Source organism: Ovis aries, chromosome 4 (genome assembly GCF_016772045.2).
Source record: "Ovis aries strain OAR_USU_Benz2616 breed Rambouillet chromosome 4, ARS-UI_Ramb_v3.0, whole genome shotgun sequence".
Classification (NCBI taxonomy): Eukaryota; Metazoa; Chordata; class Mammalia; order Artiodactyla; family Bovidae; genus Ovis; species Ovis aries.
Window position 1 is genome coordinate 6367305 of NC_056057.1, and position 17581 is coordinate 6384885.

General features: G+C 49.2%; 1 protein-coding gene across 25 annotated transcripts in view; it reads right to left on the reverse strand.

The window, feature by feature from the left end:
- IKZF1 (IKAROS family zinc finger 1) overlaps nucleotides 1-17573 on the reverse strand; it is a 117671-nt gene extending 100098 nt beyond the window's left edge. For 17 of the 25 annotated variants that reach the window (XM_042248359.1, XM_042248356.1, XM_042248355.1 and 14 more), the window contains exons 1-3: nucleotides 12636-12717; nucleotides 9442-9513; nucleotides 2276-2329 (exon numbers count right to left, since the gene is read on the reverse strand). In XM_042248359.1, the coding sequence (XP_042104293.1) occupies nucleotides 2276-2329; nucleotides 9442-9490 (103 nt within the window). In that variant the 5' untranslated portion in view covers nucleotides 9491-9513; nucleotides 12636-12717. Of the gene's footprint in view, nucleotides 1-2275; nucleotides 2330-9441; nucleotides 9514-12635; nucleotides 12718-13099; nucleotides 17145-17523 lie in introns of those variants that run through there. The other 8 variants (XM_027968429.3, XM_060414422.1, XM_027968423.3 and 5 more) reach the window with 4 other exon arrangements.
- Between the last annotated feature and the right edge of the window lie 8 nt (nucleotides 17574-17581).

Genomic DNA, 17581 nt, shown 5'->3' on the forward strand with positions numbered 1-17581 from the left:
TTTAGTGAAAATGGCGCAACTCTTTAAATGCCCTAATCTCTGTTTGGAATACTCCAGGTTTAACATAAAACCAAAGGAAGAATCGTTGTGAAGGACTGGAAGCACCATTTCCTTTGCTAGGAGTAAACAAAACTAAATTTTAGAACAAATCTTGAATCTTTTTCAGGCCAACTTTCATCCTCATCTCCACTCCCTGACACCTTTGTCTTCAAGGAGCCACTGTTCACACTGAGTGTTCCACATAATGTTAAGGGCAAAAGAATAGAAGAAAATGAGGCTTTTGTTATGTTTGTTACCAACATAGGGGATCAGAGTACTGACCGGCTGCTCCTCCTACAAAACTTTCTAGAGGTGCCAGCCCAGCGTCGGGCTTTCGGCTTTGTCTCTGGGACAGCAGAGTCTGCGTGGATCCTCTGTGTATCATGTAAGACGTCACTCTGGAAGCCACCTAAGAGGGGCGCAGCGAGGGGACGCAGAGCACCAGAAACAATGAAGGGGTCTCTCTGCACCTTCTGGGACGTTTACCATCCAGCGTTTCTGACCCTCTTACCGCCTCCAGCCATGGTCTACAATCTGGGGATGGGACCCTGCTTCCTCTGGCAGGACCCACCTCTCCTTCAGCTCAGGCTTCATCTACCAGCTGCTACAAATCCTTGCCAAGCCACAGGACCGGCTTCAAAGGGCCAAACTTTCATTTTTTAATAGTTTATTGTTGTCATTGTACTCAGATTTCAGAACAAAAGTATGTGCTTCAGGGAAATGAATTCAAATAATACTGAAAGGGAGAAGACGAAAAACCAAAGTCCCCACCCTCTCCCCTAACCCATCCCTTCCTTCCACCCTCAATCTTTTAAGAGGAAGCACACATTTAAAATAATACTCTCCAGAATTTTCCTAAAGGGATATACAGGCATGTGGAAAGTGTGTGTGTCTGTGCGCGTGTGATGTGTTTTCATTTTAAAGGATGGATTCACACTGCAAACCATCCTGAGACACATTCTTCTCACCTTCACATACATCTTTGATGTCTTTCCACATGTCTCTGTTCCTATGGTCCTGCTTGCTCAGTGCTGTGTGAACAAGGGTGTGGCGGGAACCAAGTTCTCCAGGTCAGCACCAGGCTGCAGGGAGCATCCTTGGAGACTGCCCATGCCCATGGGAGAGCGTGTCTCCACAGCCGACTCCTCCAACACAGCTTCACTTGCTACAGATGTGGCCAAGCGAGCTGACTGACGTGCATGTCCACCGAATGCCTACAGGCCACAGCCAAAAAGCCAGGCGTTTCCCACACAGCCTGGAGAGTTCAATGCAGACTCTCTAGACAGGACTGGCTGGGACAGTGCCATGGTCTGCAGCAGGCCATCTTCAGGTTGAGGGAACTCGAGTCCCCAGTCCTGCAAGTCTCCTAAGAGCAAGCAGGCAGGGCTGCAGCCACAACCTCAGCCCTGGGCTCCATCACCAGAATGGACAGAGGCCCAGGGCCAGAATTGAGTCATAACTCGGCCACTCCTAGAGAACCACATGGGCCATTCCAGTACAGAGGCTACCCAGCATTGCCCACTGTCTTGAGACTGGAAAATATAAAATACTGTGAGCCCGACTGCTGCTGACATGTCCAAGTTCGGGGCTAGCCAGCACGGGTTTCCTAGGACTGTGATATGGTGCTGGGCAGGCTTGGCTAGACTGGCTGGAGGTCCGCCCTCCCCGGCCTCATCCGGTGGGACAGTGTGATCTGGCCGTGGGCCTCATCTCCCAGGACTTTCCCCAGCTCTGGGTCTCCTGGGATGGTAAGAGCTGTGTCCAGTATGGCTTGAAATAAACATATGATGATGGGAAGTGGTGTCTCCACACTTAACAAGCATTCGGGATTATTCCCGAAACTTTGTTTTCCAATCTGCTTTTTCCTTTTTGCCCTTCCCCCTCCTCCCTCCCTCCCTCTTTCTTTCTCTGTTTAAACACGTTTGTTGGCCTGTGTTTGGGGTCTAGGGCAGGTCAGTCTGTCTTTTTTCCTCCCCAAGAATATCAACATAGACTGTATCCTTTCCAAGTCATTTTAGGTGGAGCAGGAAAACGCGTTTTCTCTTGGAGACTTTTCTATGCAGGCTGTCACACCTGCATAATCTCTCAGCACTGAAGTCAGACACTGACTCCAAGTCCATCTTGGCCTCTCCTTTGGGAGGACAGCCTTCTTCCTTGCCCACCATCCCATGAGCTCTTTGGCTCTGCTACCCAGCGAAGCCTGGGCTCCCCATGCAGGTATATCACCAGTTCTCACCTGAAACTTGCAACATGTCTTGACCCTCCTCAGTGTCCATGGTCCTTGGATTATCTGGGAAAACAGAGGAAGGGATTTTAGTTGAAAGCAAATTACTCCTAAGATATGAGAGAGAAAGAGAGATAAAGAAGGCCCGAGCTATTTAACAACAAGGCTATCTACCAAGAATAATGCATTTTCCTCTTCACACACTCGCTGGAGTATCAGACTGGCACAGACCTTGATCCTTTTAAAAACGGCATTACAAAGATTTATAAAAATATCATTACAAGCACAGGAGGACCAAATTTGTTATTTATTGTTAATTTCCTACTGCATAATAACCCAAAATGCAAACTGACTGCAACAAAATTAAGCAGAAAATTAAATGGCCCTGGGTCATTGTAGGCACAGAATTCATTCTCTTGGCTGATCCATAGTTATGTTCTTTCTAATTTACTGAGCATGCATCGATGAACCTTGAGTCAGCTTGGTGACACGCGTACAATCAGCAATCAAAAAACGAAGCAATTTGCTGAAGAATGTCTCATTTACCCAGGCAGGACTGCATAGCTGAGCCGCCGCGGCGCTCCCCCCATCAATAATAAATACACCTCCAGCCTGGCAGATGGGCTGCACCGCCGCTGGCTTTGTCCCCCACTCTTTCAGGCCCCTGCCTCCAACTCCTCCAGACTCTGACGTGGGGAGAAGGAAAGCCCACAGCGGCTGCCACACCAGGCTCAGAGAGTGCCCAGGCCTTGCTGTGCAGTGGACAGACAGCTGGCTCCTCGGAGCAGTGGGAAAAAAGAAAGGCAGCCTTTGGAGCTGCCCGTGGGTGGTGGTGGGGACCACTCTGCTTGTGGCCACCATGAACACCCCAGGGAGAGGCCACGTTGGCTGGCAGGAGGGCGGGGTGGGCTGCGTTTTTCACTCAGGGCCCTGACCTCCACCTCTCAGGTCTCTCGTCCTAACCCCCTCCCTGGCAGGTGCATCTGGTGGCTCCGAGGATAAGAAAGCTGGGGCCCAGCAGCAGGTGAGCACCAGGGAGTCTGCTCATTTATACTCTGCTGGGCAACCGCCAGAGCACCTTCCCCGACCGGCCACCAGAGCCTGCGTGCTGACTTGAAATCAGGCCGCTTCTCTCTGGGGGCACCTCTGTCCCTCCAGCTCAGATGTGTGAGTGTGAGCTTTCAGGCCTGTTTCCAGCAGATGCCTGCGCTGCGATGGACACTTGGACAGCCTGACCCGCTCTGGGTCTGAGCAGACGAGGTGTGTGTGTGTATGTGTAACAGCTCTCATGGTGCCTTTGGCACACATACTCTGAGTTTCAGTCATGCTGGCATTAGTCGCAAAGAAGACACGGATGGCCAGCCCTGGTTCTGGATGCAGATGGGTTTGCGTTTCTCTCTGAAAGCCATGGCACAGCTCTGGGTGGTAACATGAGTTTCCGGGGCCAGTGTGGGGCTCAGGGCTACAGACTACCAAAGGGCAAAAGGCTCCATGGCCCACATGTGCTTCAACCCCGAGACTGAGGGCCCACCCACAAGCAAGGCAGACAAACCGGCTCAAGAAGCAAACAGGAGACCAGTCTGCGTGTACGCGCGCAGTCACTTCAATCATGTCCCACTCTTTGCGACCCCGTGGACTGTAGCCCGCCAGGCTCCTCTGTGCATGGGATTCTCCAGCCAAGAATACTGGAGTGGGCTGCCATTTCCTCCTCCAGGGGATCTTCCCCACCCAGGGAGTAAACCCGGGTCTCCCGCATTGGAGGCAAGTTCTTAACCAGCCTAGTGCTTAGTGTCACCAAGAAGCAATGGGTCCAAAGTCTCACAGCCTTCTACAGGAAGAAACGTAAAACACCTACAATTTTTCTGAAACTGTCCAAACAATTCTATTAATAAAGAAATAAGACTCAAAGGAGACAAATCTTTGTGTTCACTCTGGAACATTAATATGAGATTCAGTTTTCTGAAGACAAATGTAGTATTTTAAGGTGAAACATCACCAACCAGTTCTAAGGTATCCCCGGATTGATAGGGGAAATGCATAGTAGACAGAGGGCTTCCCAGGTGGCTCAGTGGTAAAGAATCTGCCTGCCAATGCAGGAGGCGCAGGAGGCGCAGGAGACGCGGGTTCGACCCCTGGGTTGGGAAGATCCTCTGGAAAGGGAAATGGCAACCTACTGCAGTGCTCTTGCCTGGAGAATTCCTTGGACAGAGGAGCCTGGTGGACCCCAGCCCACGGGGTTACTCAGATACGACTGGGCATGCACGCACGGCAGACAGTGGATAGCACGCGAATCTTGCAACAAATACTACTCTAAACTCCCAGTTTTTATTTATGTTGACTTTGAACTTCTTTTTCCTATGCAAGTGATACATATTTTACAACTTTTTAAATAAAGGCCAGTAAATGCCCATAATTGAGCCAGTACGACCCGCTGGAGGAGGGCACAGAAACCCACTCCAGTGTTCTTGCCCGGAGAATCCCATGGACAGAGGAGCCTGGAGGGCTACAGTCTACGGGGTTGCAAAGACTTGTACGTGACTGAGTGACTAACACACTTTTCCACTACTTAAGATGGCTACATTTTTTCTGTGTGTGTGTGTATACACACAGAACTTTTTAGAAAAAGAGGACACTGAATGTACTGCAAACGAACTCTTGTAAAATATTTTCTTCATCTAATACTGTATGTATCTTTTTAATTGACAAATGTGCATTGACATTCTCGTTTTAAAGTTCATGCACTGTTTGGTGGCAGCGATTGATTTCATCAACACTCGACTGTATTTTCAAGTAATTTCTGATTAAAAGGAAAAATGTTTCCTAAAGCCCAGCTAGCTGATGGATCCCCAGCCCAGCGCTGCCAGAGAAGGAGGCTTCCAGCTGCTGCAAGGACCCTCCAGGTTTCTTGCTGGGCAGGATCTATCCACCCCGCACCACCCTCTGTGGATCAGTCCGTTCAGGCGGGGAGATGTGCAGACAGGTCACAGAGCAGCTAGAGGATGCGGCTGAGGCCCAGACCCGGCTCTCCTGGGCAGGTACCTGTGCCCGTGTGTCCCGATGGGGCAGAGCGAGGGCACCTCCACGAACCCAGCCCTGCCTCAGCACCCATCAGCAGTGGACAGTGGGCGCGGTGGAGAGCAGACCCCAAGAGCAGAGCACCCAGGATCTGTGTTGCAGGCCTGTCTCCATTGCCACTGAATGCCTGCATAGAACTCTTGTTAGCTCATTGGCCTCACTTAGTCTTTCAAACAGCTCCTCAACCAAGCCTACATGGACCCAGTCAGCCGGCCTGTGGTCTGCACCAGGGCTGGAGCTGTACCTGGGGGCCCCCGTGCTTGGACGAATGCTCAGTTACCACCATCATTTTGAAATTCCTAAGAATTAGGGCACAGTCCACGGCAGTCCTGTGATTCCATGGCCTGTCTTTCTGACATCACGAGGCGGGGGGCGGGGGGGCGGCGGGGGTGGTGTGGTAGTTTGACAAACTCCCTCAAACTTCCTCAAGATCTAAATTTGCGTCTCTTGGGACTAAAAAGTAGTTTTCCTTTTGTTGTTTTGTAAAGGTGACTTTGCTCTTATGCAAAGACCAATAAATAATCTGACAATGGAAAACTATCTGAAGGAGAGGAAATACCAGCCCCCACCCCAAGACCTAGCTACCAAGGGGGACAGTGAAAAAACCCCATCCCCGGGAACAGGCAGCACTCAGGCTCTGTGCTTCTTTTTAGACATGTGGAAGCAGTGCCCAGTGTTGAGTGGAAAAGGGATTCAGGCTTAGTCTGATCTCAGTATAAAAGTTGGCCGTCAGGAAGAAGCGTTCATCCACAGAGTGACTTAACCCCACATTTTCACAAGCCTGCACCTAAACCCAAACCACGCACTGCAGGCCTGTCCAGGGAGACACCAAAGGGGACGCTTCTTTCATAGGAGCGCTGCCATTTTCTGCTCTGTATGGGGAACCCAAGTGATCCGAGGCTGCAGCTCACATACAAATAAGAACACAGCAGTGTCAGTGAATACCTGTCACCGGGTGGTTCTTACAGACATGAATGCTTTTATTGCGCCTCTGGAGAGCGCAGTCCTGAATCTCGCACACGGGGAAACAGATGCAGAGATAAAGGACAGCCAGCGTGACAGGGCGGTCAAGGGCTGTCCCTGCAGGAGGCAGAGCAGGAATCAGGATCCTCACTCACCCTGCTCCTGCTGGGACAGGGTCCCCAAGCCAGGAGCCCCGTCTCCCCCCACCAGCCGCCACCCTCTCTGAAGCTGGCACAGGACGAGTCTGGAGAACGGGGACGATGGGGACCACACACAGGCCCGCTGCACCTCTGCGCCCAGGGCCAGAGGAGCTGGAGCCTCCCGGGGACAGCCTCCCCGCCTCGACCTCACCTGCCTTTCCTCCTCCCCACCCGCGGGAGCTGGAGCCTGGCTGCCTCCGAGGACAGGCATCCGACAGCCCTGGGCAGTTGCGGCTTCTGGGCATGTCTCCAGGACAAGTGGCCCATTCCTACCCACCCGAGAGCGAGCAGCCGGAACGAAGGCTCAGCCAGAGCTGGGGATCATGCGGGGGCTGCTGCTCCAGGGAAAGCCCGGGAGGCTCCCCAGGCCCTCGTAGCCTCCTCACAGCCCCCCTCTTCTTTTCTCTCCTTGTAGCACTTGCTCTCAGACAACAGGACTTTCCCATAATCCAAGAAAGCTGAGTCTGGATTAATGAAGTCAGAAGTAATAGCCAGATGCTTGTCAAGAACCCCACCTTGGTGACTTCCCAAAGCACCCCAATTAAGGGCGGTTAAAGAGTTTAGTACATAGCCCACCAAACGAGCCGTGATGAACCACAGACGGTCCCTCAAAGTCAGCCCATTTGCTGGTAGCACACAGTTCTTCTCCAAACTTTTCAAAAGACCATTCTTTGGGGTTTAAATAGCATACACTATTTTTCCTTTTTTTGTGTTCTGTCCAGTAATATTTCATAGCATTTCTTGAGTACCTTATATAATGCCAGAAAAGAAGGTAAAGGAAAGGACGGTGTTGTTAGCCAGCCTTCTTGAAGGAACTACCACGTGCCTGGCATTTAGCTGCTAATCCCCATAGGCGTGGACAGCAGCCAGCTCGTCCCCTGTTCCATCTGAGCGCCCGGCAGAATGTCCAGGGCAGATCGAGTTTTCAATCCCCATCTGCTACGTGTGCATCTTTAATCCTTACATCTAAACTGTGTTCTTCTGATACATGATCCATATTATTCTTTCTATTTTATAGATGAGAAAACCAAGGCTGAGAAAGAAGTGTCCTGCCTGAGGTCACACATCTCAACAGACAACAGAGCTGAGATGTGAGCCCAGGACCGCTCAGGCAGTGGTCCCCAAGTTTAAAAGTACCAACGGACCAGAAATGGGTGTTACCCATACCGTCACAGAAAATAAGCAAGGTCTTTGTAATACTTTGCAATTAAGGTGAACTCCATGACAAAACTTCTACAATACAGTTAAATTCTGGTCAAATGGATGCTATTGATTATTTTCCTCCCTGATGAGTGAGGTTGCACTAGAGATACCTTTGGGGTTATTTCCTTACGTTTTAAACGATACTTATTTTGAAGGGGGAAACAGGCCAAACCTAAAATCTGTTTAAAATGCGTTAGGGCACAGACCTCTTTAATAACACTCATTCTTCCTGTTGAGAGAAAGTCTTTTCATTTTCAGGCTGGTAGATTTTATTTCTGAAAATCTACCTATTGTTGTGAATTACACCATATCTTAAAAAAGGAAATGTTCCACGAGAAAGCAAAGGCAATATGCAGGGTCTTTGTGTCTGATTCCGGAGACCTTAGAGGTTTTCCTAACAATTTGACAAAACAGATTGGGAGAAGCTAACAACTTCAGAGTCCTCTTATTTCATTTCTGAGTCTTTTCATTTTTCTCAAAATTAGCTGCCAATCTACATGTTTTCATGATTATTCCACAGAGATTAGGGCTGGCACAAATAACAATGAAAAACAAGATTTAAACAGGATGGCAGGGAATACAATTTGGCTTTCACACCCTCCCCCCATATTTAACTGAGCCACACACACACACACACACACACACACACACACACTTTTTTTTTTTTTTTAACTGAGCCACAGAGAAGTCTTCCTCCAGTGGTTTGTTCTACTGTGAACCTGCTTTTTGAGGGCAAATTAGCTCCCATGTGCAATTCTGTCCTCACATTTTTTCCCCCCAGGGGCAGGAACTGATATGCAAAAGAGGAAGGGTCAGGGGGAACTCAGGAAGCCTTTTCAAAATACAGCTGAAAATCCTGCTGTCTGAAAACATGCTCAGCGAGGAAGGATTGAATACAGAAAGAGCAGCACCACGAGGCTGTTTGTAAAAGCCATCACGGGGCCACCTGCCTGGAAGTGAGGCCAAGAAAAAAGATGTGAGACGTTAGAAATCGGAATAATAGAGCAAATGGAGCTGGGGACAGTCTGTGCTTTCACAGCAGCTCCAGGGCTGGGCTTCGAGTGGCCCGGGAGAGGTCCCCGCACTGCGTGCCTGTCGTGTGTCTGGGTCCGCTCGTGTGCCCCGCTGCACACTAGCTCTCAAACCGCTAACAGGAACTGCTGTTTATTCAGCAGCCCCGGAGAGGCAGACACTCCGAATTTACATATGCTTTTAGAGGACTTTTCCTGATGCTGGCCCTCATCAGAGGCCATTTCCTAAGTAGCTTCCTCAAATATAAATGGCCTTTTACACTTCATCACTTAAGTAAAAAGTCTAAGTTTAGAATCATTTTCTTCTACCCTCTTCCCGATTTTAGAAGCCTTCATGCTTGGCCAGCAGCTGTGCAACAAAAGTGACACCTCTGTCTTTAAAAGAAAAGCAGGAACTAGACCCAAATAATGATTTACAGGGATATTCTCAGAAGCGCTGCCCTCTTACCATTGCGAAGTGAAGAGACAGAGGAGCCCAGGGAGAACTTTTGCGTTCCTATTATTTTCAAAGATTTTTTTCTCTCTCTCTTTTTTTTTTTATAAAACAGATAAACACAAAGTTACTGGTAACTAAGTTACTGTGACATAAGTTACACATAAACCCAAATCTCAACTCAGTTTTCACTCAGCAAGGTAAGAAGCTGGCATGGAGAATACACACAGTACCTCTGCTTGCCTTCTTAGTGGTGAAGCTATCTTAACATACCAGTATCACTTTGTGTGGACGTGAAAAATTCAAACTTAATACTGTACATGGGAGAAAAATCCACTTGTATACCTATAAAGAAAAGAAAGAAAGAAAGTGAAGTCGCTCAGTCGTGTCCGACTCTTTGCGACCCCAGAGCCTATGGACTACCAGGCTCCTCCATCCATGGGATTTTCCAGGCAAGAGTACTGGAGTGGGCTGCTGTTTCCTTCTCCAGGGGATCTTCCCGTCCCGACCCAGGGATCTTCCCGACCCAGGGATCAAACCCGGGTCTCCTGCACTGCAGGCAGACGCTTTACTGTCTGAGCCACCAGGGAAATCCTATAGCACTCCCTAAAATATACCTGTCATACTGAGGTTTCTACAAATGCCCCTGGACTTCTTTTTAAAGTTATATGTTATTTAGACCCAGGGAAATACAATTACTCTAATCCCCAGGAGGGTCTGGTGTTTACAGCCCAGACATACCTATTTATCAACAACAACTGAAAAGCTACTTTTGACTTTTCTATTGAGGACACCACCCCAGTCCTGCACAATCATTTTTTCCTTTTTTTTGGTTTTATTTAGAAAAGTCTCTCTTACCGAGCTGGTGGGGAGACTAGAGCTACCAATCTAGAAGGAAACAGAGAGAGAAAATGTGCTCTAAAGCAGCCTCACAGGGTGGTGGCTCCAGAGAGGAACGGGTGTGAGCATCGATGGTTGACTCTCTGTGTTATGGCCACGTGGTTTCTAAGCTACTGGAAATTCGCCCTGAAGGACTTGCATTCTGAGCTCAGTTCTGTTCACAACATCCCCAAATTATCAGTTGTAATGATTAAGGTTATCAGCAGCGATGAGTTAAAATGAAGTAACTTCTTACAGAGATTCTTTAAAAAATCATCTCTATTCACGTTTCAAAACCATGTTCAGAGCACACAGAATGAAAAATCAAAAATCTGGCTCCTTAAATCGTAGCAACTTCAGCACTCTTTGGGAATTTACTTTGGTTTCCTCAACCTAAAATGGGTTGGCTGAAGTGAGTTCAGCTATGTCTGAGAAGGGTTGCTGCTGCTAAGTCACTTCAGTCGTGTCTGACTCTGTGCGACCCCACAGACGGCAGCCCACTAGGCTCCCCCGTCCCTGAGATTCTCCAGGCAAGAACACTGGAGTGGGTTGCCATGTCCTTCTCTGATGCATGAAAGTGAAAAGTGAAAGTGAAGCCGCTCAGTCGTGTCCGACCCTCAGCGACCCCATGGATGCTGCAGGCTCCTCCGTTCATGGGATTTTCCAGGCAAGAGTACTGGAGTGGGGTGCCATTGCCTTCTCAGCTGAGAAGGGTTAAAGGAATACAAATGTATCAATGATTTGGCAACAGTGATTGCTATGGACAGTAAATATGACAGTCACTGAAAAGAATACCACTTGCTCTTCTGAATAGGCTCTTTAGTTGGATTAAATTAGCAAAAAAAATGTTCTAGATTTCCATAGTATTTGACAATGGACAGACAGCTTAGATGTCCTATAATCCAACATAGGCTCCCAAGGACAAAATGCCCCACATGTAACAAAGGTCATATGTACACATGCTCCCAGTGGGCATCAGGCCCAACCAGGACTGCCTGTCATCCACAACCTTTAGCCCACAAAGTCCTCATGCAAACCCAGGGGGTGTGGGGGTGTCGTGAGCAGAACCTCACAGAGGCTTACAACTTCCTCATTTTCGACCTACAAAAATCAGCACATCTTTATTTAAAATCAGGCAGAAAATGTTCACATCCATCAGGGAACCAAGTACAGGAAAACTCTTAAACACTACAGTCAGATTTTTCTGCAGCCCTTAAATGAGCTTATTTTCAATGTTTCCCGCCCCCCCCCCCAGTAAATTACCTGACTTTTATAAAAACCTGTCTGCTCTATATTAAACTGAAAAGTCTTGAAATTCAGGTTAAACATATACAAACTCCAGACAGAAGTGAGAAAACACAGGTAGAAACGCATTAGAAATTCCCGAATCATTTTTAAATGGTAATTAACTGCCTTATCTGTCAACAACCTGCGATAATTAGCAGTATGAGCTTTAATTTAATGAAGCAGGATACACAATTTATCAATGTTTTCACTGTGGATCTCTCTGAATATCACTTTAATTTTCTGCCTGACACAAAACTCAGCACAAGGAGGAAGAAAAGGCCCCTTTTTCAGGCTCAAAGTGGGGCTCGCATCGGGGGTCGCTGGCTCTTTCTAGTTTCCATTAAAAGCACTGGAGTTCATCAGAGTGCTTGCAAAGTCAGTTTATAAAAGATCAATCCCTCATTTTCATTTCTCCTAAAGATTCTACATTAAACATTTTCTCCATTTGGACTAAAGCGGTATCTTACATGCTATTTCATTTGCTCCAAGTGCGCCAGTGAAAATCTGATGTAACAATGAAAATTTACCAAAACCCAATGAATCTATATTCACCGTAGGACTCCTCGCTTTAAAAGACGGCTCTAAACCAAACCATCCTGTTCAGTTTTAGCCAGCTTTGAACTAGCCAATAAAGCTTTGGAGTGTCACTTTAGCATGTGAGCTCAATAATGGTGGCTAGAAGTCTATTTCAGTATGTGTAAGATTGTTTACAAATTATTGATGTTATTTCTGCAAATACCACATACAGGAGAGACAGAGGCAGAAAGGAAGGAGGGAGAGGGGGAAAGGAAGAGACTAAGGAACAATGCTGGGACCCCCGCACACTGCACCCACCCTCAACACCCCCCAGAAGGCCCGCGCCAACTGCATGTCCAACGGAGCTAACTTTTGGCGCGAACGTGGCAGGAAGAGAGTCAGATTTCCTTCAGCGGTGACTTGATCGCTGAAGAAAAACGAACCATTGCACACTTGAATGAGAAAAGATGAAGAAGGCGCTTTCCCACTAATTAGGACCCATTTTCAGCAATTCGTTAAGCCATGGCCCTGCTCCGTGAGCCATCAGGAGGTGGAGCAGGGGACCCCGAAAGCAGAGAGAGCACATGGAAGGTAATGAGACTCTCCATCACCCAAGACAGTCAGCGGGAAGCCGGCAGGGGCTGGGGGCACAGGCTACCCCAGGGAGGGAGGAGAGTGCACTCTGGAAGTACCCATCTGTGCAGAGCAGCAAAGAAACCAGTGACCTCACCCAGAAGCCTGTGCCCCCCAGAGACCCGAGGGGCGGGCCTCACCCCCAGTCCTACCTTGGAGGCCTGGGGCCTTCGGAGCCCCCGGACTCAGCTGCCTGGAAGGGACCCTGCTGCCTCCTTGGCTACCACCCTCCTTGTCTTCCACTGGGGCGGAGAGGAAGGTGGACCCATCCGCCAAATATGCAAAAAAGGAGGGAAGATGGCTTTCTGTCAGGAAAACATAGGCAGGAAGGGAGCCCGTGCTTCCTGTCCGTGCTTCCTGTCCCGACCAAAGTGGGTTCAGAGATTATTAGGATGTCTGACTTGGCGGGCTTGAAGTAGGTGGGAGAGGGACCTCTTTGAGTCACCAGGCATGATGGGCTCCCCAGAGGCAGAGACAATCAGCCCAGGAGAAGAGATACATGGACAGGCTGTGACAGGAAGGCAAGGGGCCCCCAGGCCTGGGACTTGGAGTTTTCACCATTTTTCATGGTTCATCCCCAGGCAGGTCATGGGAGGCACCCAAAGCATTCACCCACCTGTTCATCACAGCAGAACAGGAGAAGGAAAAAAGGCTGGATGGAAGGGACGAGGCCATTTGCTACAGAGAAGGCTGGGCTGCCTCCCCCCCAGGCCCTTCTCAGCAGTGAGCCCCCTACACACCCAGGACAAACCAAAGCAGGGTGAGCCCTGGGCCCTGCCCACCTCTCCACTCCAGGATGCTCTGCAAAGCTCCTTTTGTTTGCTCTGTTTCACTTGTGATAATGCAGCATTTCACTTTTAATGTTTCATAATGTCTTAAAAATATTTGTTAGAATATCATCAAATGTTTCAAAACAGTGTCAAACACAAGCTATTAAAGCAACAACACTGAACATGGAAGGAGCTGCAGAAAGAGAAGCTATGGTGTGGAGTCATTTATTAAACTGCAAGAACAGCATGCCTAAACCTCTGCAGGGAGAAACAAAACAAAACAAAACAGTACGGGCATCTGGTCGACCCCACAGAAAAATCAGTGTGGTTGCTGTTGCTTGTGTCTGGTTTGGGGGGGCCCATGTCCCTGATGAACTCCATTCCTGTCTCCTTCCTTATCTGGATTTTAAGTGTGTGTGTGTGTGTGTGTGTGTGTGTGTGTGTGTGTATGTGTGTGTAAGGCCTATGTTCTGAAACACATTCTGCCCAAGGTCTGGATCACACATGTGTACATGTGCCATTTCTAAGCAAAACCAAAATGATTGGTCTCAAGGTGTCAACCGGATCAATGGTTCTCCCCTTGTCAGCCACAAAGAATGGGTCACCTGTCGCTTTTACATCTCGTGTTTTCTCCCATGAGATGAACTATGCTACACACGCGCGCCTGAGGGCTCTTCAGACACAAACAGACCGACACCAGGCAGGGACTAACGGTAACTGTCAGGGCAGGAGGCGCAGCATCTCAGATCCACAGGCGAAACTCACATAGTACAGAAGCGTCCGAATACGCATGTGGAAATAGCAGCAATTAACACAACACTGTAAATCAACTATATTTCAATAAAAGTTGAAAAATAGTATTTTTAAAAAAGAAATAGCAAAGGCTGCCGGTTAACCCAAACAGCTGCTCCCTGTGAACTGGATCCACTGGATCCATCCCATTCAAACAAGACAACAAAACCAAGAGTTATCTTGTAGTGAAATTATTTCATAATTACAAAGATCAGAGGAGGGAAAAGGAATAAAAAACCACCTCTGAATGCTTCTTCCCTCAACCAGTTCTGGGTTAACTGCAAGCATGTTAGGCAGACACACAAAGAACTAGGATCATTTATGCTTGCATTCACCATCCCAAGTAGGAAAATCTTTTGTTTTATTAAAAGGTAAAAATCAAACCAACCAACCAGCCAAGCCAAAAAGGAGGGTCTTTATTACTCAGATCAGGTATGTTTGATTGTTAAAACCCTTTCCCCCGTGCCCCCTGTGTCTTCCCATGCTGTGAGTACACTCTCTGTGTTTCTGTGTGCATACTATCACATACTGTCTTTATTTCCTGTATCTATTAATACACACGTAACCGTGAAGGATACACACAACACGTGTACGGGCTGCGTGGCAGCGTTTCTTAGCAGCGACATGTAGTAGACGGTGTATATACACATCAGGTTCTCTTAGCCTTCCAGAGTTTGACATTTATGTTGACAGTAGGCTTCTACAGTGACCCAACATGACACACACAAATCCAAGCCAAGGGGAAAAGCTCCCCAAACCATAGAACCACGCTCCTCGGACTCTAAGGCTCTAGTGGGGAAGATGCAGTGGCCATAGCAGTACTGGCTGCGGGCCTCTTGGCCAGGAAATTGGCTGCGATCTTAATTTTCAACACGGGAAATGGCTGCAAGGAAACCACTAGTTACCTTCTCTCCGGAGACTTCAGACAAACTTCTCAAAAGACCCAAATGTAACACACGCACACGTGGATTCACGGACCTTCTGTTCCTGTGAGACCGTGAGGATGGGCTTTTATTGTCCTGATGCTCCTGAATTTTGGAGGATATGTCATTTCCCAAGATGCAGCACTTTAATTAAAATACTGATGAATTATAGAAGCCTGGTGGAGTTTGTGAAACTCCTGCCTTCAACTCTTACCATGAAATGGGGATGGGAGGTAGGGCAGGGAGGGGAAGAAAACCAGACCGTTTAACTCAGTTACATCTTTTGGTCTTCAGTTCTGGGGACTTTGAGGCTGGGAAATACATTTTTTCCCAGGTAAGAAAGATATCAACATGTATGATCATGGGAAGTTTTGAAACTGAATACACTACATCAAACCCAAACTGTACAGAATTTTTTAACACCACCTCATTAGGTATATCTGTGCACACAAATTATTTTTTTAACACATTCTGTATAATCATGATGTAGGCAAGCAGTCTTCTGGTCAGGGATATTTGTGACTACTTAAATTTTAAGCCACGGATATAATAATCTAATTTCTTACTGAAACAATTCCGAATTGTTCCTTTTAAAATCCTACATAAAAGATGAGTCCCAATAATCTCATCAAATAAACATCTTCCAACAAAGCAATGAACTCAAGAGGCTTGGACCTTTCCTGTATGCTTCACTCTCCTCTCACCTCAGAACCAAAGCGAACCAAGTCTTAAAATCACTTAAATTTCCATGAAAGTTTAAACGTTATGCATATTAAATATTTTAAGCTTCCTTTTTTAAAAAATAAACTTTTAACAGAAGTTGATCTGATGGTAAGGAGATATTTCTTCAACACCAGTGTGTCTTTCCAAGTTTAAACAAGGTACCTCTAAACTGAACTACCCCTTGGGGTGTAGGGTGGGGAATTTGAGTGTGGAAATTGAGGGAAGCACAGAGGTTTGACATTCACTCCGGGGGGGCTGCAGCCAGGGAGAAAGGAAACCGCATTTGAAAGCTGCACTTGGAAGTGCCAGATCAGACACGCGAATCGAATCCTAACCCTTTTCACTTCTCCAGATGTCACACCCCGTGCCTCCAAATCAAAAGAAAATTTTAAAAAATCACACCTTCTGGAGATTCCTTAGGAATCACCAAGCATCCTAATTTTTCAATCGTATTTCTGAGACAGTCCCAAGTAACCTGACACCTTTTGGCCGAGGGGTTTCCTAATCCGAGAGCCAAAACTGCACTCAGCAAAATATTACCAACTTTTCAAACCGGAATAATTCTTATCCTGAAGAAAGCAAGTTCAGATTCAACCTAATTATTTTACAGTATAAGCAAAAAGCTCTCGCGTCAAAAATAAGAAAAGAAAGCTCGTTATGAATGACTTTATAAAGGCTGACTTCCGTGATCTCACTATAAAAGCGTGGATCGACTTAAACAAGATCACGTCCTCCTCCGGGGGACAGCGGGGCGGCTCACAGCGTCCCACGGACGGCCTGCCCTGGCACCTGCGGCCGCAGCACGAAATGGCCACGGCTTTGACGAAAGTCAGCGCTCCCACCGTCCCCAGAAAGGAGAGGTGGACCCGAGCGAAACCAGGACACACAAATGTGACCGCCTCCGTCTTTTCCTTCTTTCCAAATCCAAGTTTTTCTACGGACATTCAGTCTGAAAACACTCACGTGGATGTGTGCGTCGCACTTTGCAGGTCCAAGACGGATCCTCAAGCGCGAAGAGCAACCTCGGATCCGGGCTCGCCCGGTGGGCCCCCTTGTCGCGGCCAATCGTCCCGCCTCGGCTCGGCTGCGCTCCGCGGGGACCCAGGACCTTCGCCGCAGCGGTTGCCCGGGCGCGGGCCGCGCAGGCACTTGTTAGAGCGCCTGGCTCGCTCGGCTGCCCAGCTCTTCCCAGCTTTCTTTCACAATGACTTCCTGAAGTTGCTCACTCGCATTGTTCCCCATTTCTCCGCCGCGATCCCCACCCCCAGCCGGCCGCCACCCGGCTTTGGCGCTCGCGGCCGGTCTGCCCGTCCCGCGTGCACAGCGCCGCCCACGGGCTGCGCACCTGTGCCCCGCGCCGCGCCCCCGCGAGCCGGCGCTCAGTCACCTGCGGCCGCTTGCTCCGAGCGCCCGGGCCCGAGCGCGCGCCCGTTACCCGCGCTCCGCAAACTTTGGGGCTGCGCGCCACGCCGGTCCCGGCGCGCCCTGCCCCGCCGCTGCCTCGCCCCTGCCTCGCCCCGCGTGCACGCTGCGGCACCAAGCAGGACAGAAGCGAGGAGCGGGGCCCGGGGCGCGGCGCGAGCAGGACTAGGAGAGGGGCTGAGACGGGGAGCGGGACTGGACGCGGAACCCGGCACGCTGCGGGACTCCGGGCCGGACTTGGAGAGGGATTCCGGTCGGGGCGCGCCGCCCCAGCCGCCCGTCGCCCGCTCGCGCGGCGCCGTCCCGAGCGCAACTCCGGGGCAGCGTGAGCAAACTTTGGCGCCGCGCGGCGCTGGACCCTGGCCGGCCCCAACACAGCAGACCAGGGAAGCGGCAGGCACGGCCCGTACCTGCGCGCGCCGCCGCCCGCTGCATCCCGCTCGCCGGCACTGGGCCCGCTGGGCGCGC